This window comes from Drosophila virilis, chromosome 2, assembly GCF_030788295.1.
Source record: "Drosophila virilis strain 15010-1051.87 chromosome 2, Dvir_AGI_RSII-ME, whole genome shotgun sequence".
Lineage (NCBI taxonomy): Eukaryota > Metazoa > Arthropoda > Insecta > Diptera > Drosophilidae > Drosophila > Drosophila virilis.
In genome coordinates, this window is record NC_091544.1 from 25,768,851 (window position 1) to 25,778,478 (window position 9,628).

General features: G+C 38.5%; 1 protein-coding gene and 1 long non-coding RNA gene across 2 annotated transcripts in view; one reads left to right on the forward strand and one right to left on the reverse strand.

Moving 5' to 3' along the window:
• Nucleotides 1-9,307, forward strand: part of LOC6633184 (lachesin) — a 237,208-nt gene extending 227,901 nt beyond the window's left edge. Inside the window, exon 12 of the mRNA XM_070206971.1 lies at nt 9,171-9,307. Within this exon, the coding sequence (XP_070063072.1) occupies nt 9,171-9,283 (113 nt within the window). The 3' untranslated portion in view covers nt 9,284-9,307. The remainder of the gene's footprint in view (nt 1-9,170) is intronic.
• On the reverse strand, nt 2,923-4,264 carry LOC116650315 (uncharacterized). The gene is made up of 3 exons (XR_004303291.2): nt 3,841-4,264; nt 3,472-3,539; nt 2,923-3,418 (listed from the first exon to the last, which is right to left on the reverse strand). It is a non-coding gene; the product is annotated as an uncharacterized lncRNA (long non-coding RNA).
• Nucleotides 9,308-9,628: the final 321 nt, after the last annotated feature.

Sequence of the window (9,628 nt, forward strand, 5' to 3'; positions counted from 1 at the left end):
AGATGCTGGCGCAGCAGGCGATGCACACGCTGCATGCAGACCTGAAAAACGGAAACGGCTTAGACAAGCCTACACACTGGCACTTGCACACACACACACACTGTCCGACAGGCACTGGCCACTAAGCATCATTTAATCAGGCTGATGCATGATAAATCAGGAGCCAATCATGGTCAGGTGAGCCCCGGCAATGCTCGTTGGCACTTGACGTGTCAGCTACACAGTAAACAATTTCCCTTTAGACTCAAAAATTGGTCAAACATTTAACACAGAAGAAAACACTGCTCAAAAATATATAAAATTAGGGCGCACACCATTCTTAACAAATAGTCACGTAATAATTTATTGGGTGATAATTTAAAAATTACGCTGTTAAACATTTTTCTATCATATCAGATTCATAACAGAATGACAATTGGAATCGTACCTGGAGGGATTCTGTTGCTGTTTGTTTGCCCACCGGTCGTTCTTAAACTAAGCTATCAAAGCTAACTAAATATCTTACTTATAAGGAAGCGAGCGAGCTTCGAAATTAAGAGAGTATAAATGGTAAATGCGGTAAATGCATAAAATTCTCATCCGCAGTTTAATTATATTTACATGTGGGTTAAAAAGGTTTTCAAAGCAAGTTTGCTTTACGATTAATTCGATTTGAATCGGATTTACCGAAAATAGATAGGTCAAGACATATTGGATAGCAAAATTGTTTTGCGATTACTGATAAAAAACTACATGATAGTAATCAGTAGATAGATAATAAGGTAGATAGTAATAGTTAGATTTTGGTCATTTATTTTAAAATTCAAACAATCAATCAAAGTGTATCGTAGTGTTCCGATGCGGTCAGCTCCGGCGTATATGCACAGATGGACAAATTTTGATCAAGACAATATATAGGAGATGTCAGTCGTTACACATTTCATGACAAAATTATAGAACCCTAGCCAGAGGGAATACTCTAATATAAAACATTGAGTTAAGCAAGTCCTAATTTCAAAATTTCTTAAAGTATCATAGGTTTTAATATTTATTTTAAATCGAATTAAACTGGAAATAAGGTAAAACAAAATTACAAATATTTACAAACTTTAAAGAGTTGAAAATTAAATTATTGGTAACAATTTTTACTGTGTACGCACGCATCAGACATACAGAAAATTGGTCTTAAATCAAGGCAAGGATTAATGCGTTTGCTAGACGCTTTCATACCACAGGGGCACAGTTGAATAGAGAGAAAGGGCGGGTGTGTGTGTGTGTGTGTGTGATGGCAGAGAAGTGGAAAACCAATAGGCTGTCTTTATAGACTCGGACGGACGGATACTCACCCAGTGCAGCAAATCGGCAATAACATGAGTTAAACAATTTGCCACACGCTGCAAGTAGTGCATGGGCAGCGTCCATGAGGCAAAGACATGAGGCGTGACGGCATACGCATCCGGATTGCCGGCCAACGAGACGCTTCCGGTGTAGAAGGCCACCGTATTGATGTAGATGAATGCCGTTACATTTAAGCGATGCACAATGCCCAGCGCGCATTCCGGAAATGCCCCATCCACAATCGCCAACTGGTATTGGGTGTGTCCTGCTGCTGCATGCCGCAGTAGACGCTGTGTGGCAGGATCGCTGAGCAAACTGTTGCACGCCTGTCCGGCCATTGAGTAATAAACGTCAGCCGCAAGCATATCCTTCTGATGGCTGTGCGTGTATGCATCTGAGTGTGTGTGTGTGTGTGAGTGTGTGTGTGTGAGTGTGTATGTGTTTGTTAACTCCACTTTGATGTGGCGCTCGGCAGTTACCTCAATTGGATATTGCATCGCATCGCCCATTGAGAGAAGGGCGTGCCCAGCATAGCGTGCGTCCACCAAATCCCAATCCGTATAGTTTCGTATATATTGAACGAGTCGGCACGGTGTCACTTCAAGCAGCCCATCCACATGGAAATCCGCTTGAAAGCCATTCACAAACGTAATCCGATGGCCACTGCGGGGATTAGCAATAGCACTACACACTATGTACACTGCACTACAAAACAGAGCAAGCCCCGCCACCCCACCTAAAATTCCATCCGGCTGTAAAAGGGACACTCTCACCGCTTGATAAGCGCTCGTCCCAATGCCCCGAAGGGTATTTTGTACGATTTCGTGCCGTCCATGGTAATCATCAGAATGTTTGAGCCGCTGCCCGAGCAAATCGTCAATGGCAGCATCCACAGACAGGACCACGACAGCCAGGACATTGCCCAGGACATGGTCGATGCTCACGCAACAGCTGCCCAATGCCCAATGAGCCGGCATCGAGTGTTATTTTTCAAATAAATAAAAATGTTAATTTTAAATTTTCTCGTTGCAAGGTACCCCACCCCCCGTAAATATCCCCCTTGCGTGACTGAAAATTACAGTTATTCGTTGTACGTGTTTAATTATTTTTAAATCACACGCAAAGCGACTGCCAGCGTGGACTCAGCTCTGGATTATTTTGGTAGCCCAGTCACGTGCCAATTGCCAGCTATTTTAACGGACTCTGCGCTCGACGCATCCCCAACCTAGAGACTCCTAAAACTGCCCACTTAAAGCGCTATTTCCGTGGCGGCCCGCTTTATTAAACAGTCTCCACCCCGCTCTCAGCAGGCCCCCTCATACCACTGCGACTAAATTATAAATAACAACTAAAATTAATGTAGCTCTTAAGAGTAACTGCGACCAGTTGTTAAATCACATTAAGCCTCCTTCGACATAATTACTATATATATTTTATATACTATTTATGACCGAAAGTTTAAATATAAACATAGGAATTTATATTTTTATTTAAAGTTTCCTCTTCAGTAGTTACATCACTTTCATATACCGTCTTACAAGTAATTGGTTTATAAATAACGAAGTACAACAGAAACTTAGCGATTGGTGGGTCGGGCTCAAGTATAAACATATTATTAGTAAGAGTCAATTTTTAGGTTACTAGTTTTACATTTTACACGCAGAAAAAACTAATTTATGAGAATCGTAAAGAAAGGCGATAACAAACGATTATAAATCAATGAAACATTAGTGACAGAAAAGAGATGAACAAAAGCGGAAGAGGGCAAAAATGGGATGAGATTCAATGATATAGAAATGATATAGAAAGAGAGAAAAAGAAAATGATATGAAATAGAAAAGAGGTATAGAGAACTGAGAAAAAGGCAAAAACATGTGGTGAAAGAAAGACAGACTGACAGTAAAGTAGAGTGAGAGAGGGAGAGAGTGTAAGAAAGAGGCAGCTTAGTGATATTAAGAGCTCAGCCAAAGAATGAGAGTGACAGAAAGAAAGAATTTGAAACGCGAGTGTCAGGTAGAAAAAGAAAAAAGAATAACCATCAAATTGCTGCATACATTAGATCATGAATATCGCATAGAATGGCGACTCACAGCTCAACACCCTGAAAAAGAAAAATGCATAAATTAAAAATAATTTAAAATAAGTCGATATTACCTTGAGCCAAAATGAATTAGCATTTGATTTTAATTATTGGAATAAAATCTCTTTGGATTTTCATTCACCTGAAACCAGAAAAAAAAACAAACAGTCTTCAATTTTACTCTAGTCCAGTCCCTTGCCATTTGAAATATGTTTAAAAAATTAAAAAAAAAGAATATAACTACGCACAAAAATATCCTTGTTCAAAATGTCGTGTTTTCTATGACACATATACCCATTGAATAAGGTACTCAATGAATAATAAATAAAGCATATAATAATTTTTTGAATGCGCCGCATTCATTTATGCTGTTTGTAGAGCTGAACATAAACATAGAAGCTTGCCTCAAGAGCAGTCAATAAGTAAAAGGTCGCAGGACTCACAGCACACACACGCGCGCTTATTGTTGATTTAAGCCACAATTTATATTGAAGTGAAAAGCAAAAAGACGTGCGTTGGCTTCAACGTTGTCGCTGCATTTGACTTTATGCAAATTATGAATTCCGGCCAGCGTATCCAATGCGTGTGTCCTGTCCGATAGTATCCTTTCCTGTCCCGTTCTGTTCTGTCTTTTCCGGTGCTGGGAACAACAAAAGTTGATTAATTTGTTGCAATACTTTGTTTTTGCTATTTGTGTTTTCAGGCAGTTGTCGCTATCAAAACTCTTTGAAAAGTTATTTTTGTATTATAATTGTTGTTGCTGCTGTTGCTGGCATTTATTAATTAAAACGATGACAAAAAGGTCGTCAGGCAAATTAAATATTATTTTGTTTATTTGCACAGCACAAAAGTCCAGAATATGTAAATTTCCCCGCCTACTTTGGGTCTAAATGCAGCAATGGGAAATTGGAAAAACTCCCTTAGTCAACTAAAATGCGTCCCTTGAAGCTGTTTCTCAATTATCTCTAACATCGTCATTGGTTGGAGAATTCAAAAGTAATATATTATTATTCTTATTCTTAATATTAATATTGAGAACTTATGCATACACATATATTTATAGATATATACAATAATTCAGTTTGAAAGCTTTTTTGGCACCTATTCCAAAGATTTCAAAGAGACTTTCAATGCATACTGAATAAAGACGGGGTTTCAGGAAATATTACACGCATGGGCGGAAAAGTCGCGAAAAACCTTTGTATGGGACTTTTTTGTTTACCATCCGATCGGTCTTAAACTCATTTTAAAAGATCTTTGTTCAAATTCATTATAGGGTTGATGCACACTTTAAAAAAAAAAAGGCATTGCTCCTTGGTTGAAATGGAGATCAAAGATTTCCAGGGTGACATTTTGCCCTCAAATTCATTTCCAAAGATCTACATAAAAAATCATATGAGGCGTGTTTCTCACTTTTCGTAGAAACCTAATGCGACTCAAAGATTATTTGCGCTAAGTTATAAGTTTAAGTTTTGCGAAGCTCCACATAAAAATACATGTTTCAGCGATTTGGGAAATTCCACGTTCAACAATTGTTAAATTGGCGGAAAACGTTTGTATTAAAGTTTGTCCGATCAGTTTCAAAATAATTTTCAAAGCTTCTTTAGAAAATTTATTTTGTACGTGTCGCGGGCAATTCCGGGTTATGCCCTCTTGTTATAAGTAAAATAAAACTAAAACCTTATTCCTCATTAGAAATAGATTATTTCTTAGTATGATTAACAAAGATTCAAACATCATTTACATTATTTTAATCATTATCATTTGCAATATCATTATCATTGTAATTATCACTTCCACGGTCACTATCACTATCACTTTCATTACCATTATCAATATCATACTTATTATCATTATCATTATCATTAGGATTATCAATATCAATATCATTTTCATTATCATTATCATTACTATATTGTTTTATATAATATTATTAATATTAAAATTATAAAAACTACAAACTATCAAATTGATAATAAATGCAGATACAAATACAAAGATTAAAATAAAGCTATTATAACTTAATTGGGATACACAAAAACAAGTTGAGCATATGCCGTACTCTGTGCGTGAAAGGACAACGTGCGCCATTGAAGGATTACGAATATGCAGTGTGTGTCCTCAATGGAATCATAAGAGTTTGAAGCACTGGAGCATGGGTGCAACGAGCTTGGCAAGCGGGGAGCTCTGATGACGTCAATGAGGAGCACTTGACATAAAACGTAATAATGTAGAGCTCATTTGTCCCCAGGCTCAAGTGCAAGCCATCGAAAAAGGCTTACAGCAAAGATATATATATAAAGAGTGAGTGTGTGCGTGTGTGTCTGTTGCAGGTGGATGACTCTTGGAATGGATGGTTATTGCCAGCGATAAACATGATGAGCATTTTGTATATACATAATGTTGCAAAGAATCAATTGAATTATGGCACACAACGAGTGGGACAACGCCAGCTGAGGAGCGGAACAGAATGAGGGGGCGGGCGCGGGTAGACGTTGCCAAGACAATTGAGCAGCAAATTGTGTAGCTCGACAAATGCCCAAAACGGAATGGCAAATATGGATGACTGCCCCGACTGCCGAGCGAGACGAGAGCTGGCCCAAAACTCCTTGCCAATGCAAGTGACAAAATCTTATTGAACGATTTTTTTATATACCCTTGCGAAGGATATTATAAATTCGTTGGGAAGCGCATTATACTTAGAAAGCGGTATTTTATAATATACCCTGTTCCTTTAATAAGATAGCTATGATAGCTTTATTAATATTATGATGCTATAAAATTTACAAATAATAATAATGATAATGATAATAATAGTAATAATGTGCAAGAGTATTCTAACTTTGACTATCCAACTCTTTCTATATTTTGTTCAGCTCGTCCTGGCATTGGCTTTATCATTGCACAACGTGCTCTTCCCTCTGTTTCTTTTTGCCTCCTGCCGCTTGGTCTATTTGCATTGCTACACGGCAACGCGCTTCATTGGCTCTGCCCAAAAGGAACAAAAAATCCTATGCACAATGCGAGCATTTTAAATCCTTTGTGCACTTACTCAATTGTCCTTGCGCAATATTTGTTTGATGCCAGGCTATCAAATGCCTGATGCGATTATCAAAATAAGTGCATGCCTGATTGCACCTCTTTGCAGGGTCCTTTGCCGACTTAAAGTCGAAGCGCTTGGCGCTGATTAACGACTGTAGCAGCAACAGCAGCAGCAACGGGATGTGAATTTCCTTTGGCCACAGTCAATTAAAGCAGCGCCCGCTGGCAAATAAAATGAAATCTAAATAAATAGCCAAAGTAGCTGCGCCAAATGAAACTAATACAAAAGAGTGTGTGGCACGCACGCAAGGGAATTGCGGAAACTTCAGCTGTTGTTGGGGCTGCTCCCGCTGCAACTGCAGCTGCCGCTGGAGCACTCCATGTCATTGCACGCGTTATCCTTCAAGTGAACCAGCAAGGAGCCAAGCAGCAGCAGCTGCATGCGCATAAGAAAATTAAATAGAACAAGAAAGAGAATGGCTATTGCCGGCACGCCGATATCTGAATACGCTTGAAGAAGTGTGTCAAAGTAATACTTACAACAAATCAGGCTTTGACCAATTTCGCCTATATTACCTATATGGTACAAGATATTCTGAATAATAGAAAAGTTTTTCAAAAACTCAAAATCTTCCTACTGGATTAGTAGTTCCATTTTGATGGTTTATCAAACAAGGAATTTCACACGATTATTGCCATTGCAGCTTTAACGTAGCGAACCAATGCAAAGTTCTATGACGATAGGTTTCAAACTGACGGTTCGCATCAAAACAGACAGACAAAAATCGCTAAATAATAATAAATGAAATTGATCTGGGCTCGGAGATGTTTTCTTCTAGAGTAACATATTTCGACTTAATATGAGAATACCCTCTGCAAGTGTATACGAAAAATGGTGCGCAGACAAGTTTTGCTAGTGTGTAAGGGTGAGCGTGTGGCATTGTTGCATCGAAGGTCCTTGCAAAGGCAAAGGGACATTGCTCTGCGCATTGAACTATGGCTAAGCAGTTGCCCACGCGAAGGACTCTGGCTGCCTTGGCGCCTCTCCATTCGAGGCGCTTGTCCGTTATGGCAAATGACAAATGCGCCGCCGTTGTTGCACTTATAATTAGAATATGCAAATGTTGTCAGTGGCATGCAGCTAGTGGCTGCCACATATTTATATCGCATATATTTATGCAGCCGCGCGACTCCATTTCGTCTCCGCAACGCGCGCTTATTTTATTGCCACAGTTCGCATAATTTGCATGTAAACGCGCCATTTTTCTTGAAACTACTGCAACTTTTGTTGTTTTTATTGTTGTTGTTGCCGCTGTTGCAGTGGCAGTTGTTGTTGCCCCGTTTTAATTATTTTGTTTGTTGCCAGCGCGCTTTTTATGCAAATGCTTTCACATCAATTTTCAAGTCTCATTACCAGAGTAAGTTGCCAGTTGCCAGTTGCCGCCCCAAGATTGTAATTGAGTTTGCCAAACTATTTTGACGCTCAATTGATTGCGCATACGCAGCGTTGGCTGCCATAAATATTATGAGTACCCTGTGCTCATTAAATATGCCCAAGCGGGTACCATCAAACTTTACATACATTATGTAACTAAGCAGCAACATCTTAGAGCCTTTAAAGTAAATACATCAATTTTGTCAGATACGTAAGTCTATCAGAGAACACCGTTTACAACTAGTTCTAGTTCACTTATCATTCCATAAGAATTAAGCTCTGAAAATACAGATCAATATAAATTAATCTGTGCCAAGCGCCTTGAGGTAGAAATATAGTTCATTTAAATCAATTTATTTCGTGTTTAAGCTAGCTCAGAAGTTTGTATTTTCTGAAATTAAGTACAAAATATCACAAGCCTGATATTTCTAACTTAAGGTGCAAATCTGCTTTACTGAAGCAAAACAAAAAACGTAGCTTTTAGCAAAAACGGATAATTTCTGATGATTTCAAAATACTTCTTCAAAGAACTATACAATCTCCTAATCCACAGGCAGAAAATATCGAGATAAAATAAAGGATTTGTTCTGTTACAATTACTGCCTGACATTGGCTACTAATGCTTTAATTGTGAACAAAATATAAAATTTGATTAAAGATTACGTTAATAGATTTTTAGCAAGACCTAAGTCTACGAATGTGGAGAACCAGATTTACAAGCCAATCGCCACGCACCACTGATAAAACTTAATACTCCTTTTACCCATTTTTAATGGTTTCAGATTATAAAAATGTTTGTTTAAAATGAGAACAAAATCAACGACAATATTTCTGTATTTTCCAATAATTAATACTGTGGAGAACCAGCCGTGCACTGAATTAGCGACGATGTTTTTGATTTTCCCAATACTCAAAAGCCATGATACCCTTTCAACTTTTATGGCTTAAAAACAAGTGACTTAGTTGATTGCATCGTTAGCCGAATCAGCGATAATTTTTGGGTTTTGCATTAGTGAATAATTTAGCGAACTAGTCTGTTAAAGTAGTTACAGGGTAACTGCCAGTCGAGTTGTGGTTTATGCAAGTTGTTTTTTATATTTTGTAAATAATAAAAACTTGACACTTCACACGCATTTGAGTGGGCAAATACTGTCAGTGTGTGTGGGAATATAAATCAAATTACGAAGTGCACATGGAAATTAACTTTTCATATTAATTGCAATTTAATTAATTAACTAAAATACAAGCATGTTTTCAATGTGTTACTTTTTTTCTGGCTATGTTTTTATGGTTCAGCTGAAAGGCCAAAGTCGTTAAGGAAACGCAGTGACAAGAGAGAAGTAAGCAAACAAACAAAAAAAATATTAAGAAAAAGCAAGAGCCGGACTCATCTTGAAAGCTGGGGATAAAGATGCGGCCGGATGGACGAGGCGGCCAACACCTTTGCTGAACGTGCACAGCCAGTGGTACGTGAACGTAAATTACAATTAATTACATTTTAATGACGCTTGTTTAATTCAGCGTTTACAATTACATACACAATTATGGCGGCAGCCAAGGAGGGCTAGCGAGCGAGCAGGACAACGCGAACTGCTGCCTCATTACGGGCAGCCGAGGACGCGCTGCACTTGCAGCTGGGCAGCCAGCCCGCGGCGTAGATATTTTTATGCACTTGCCACCCCAAAATGGCTTTAACAAATTTCAGCTCGCTTTTATGCTTGGCCTCGACGCTATATTAATGGCCCAGGCAACTT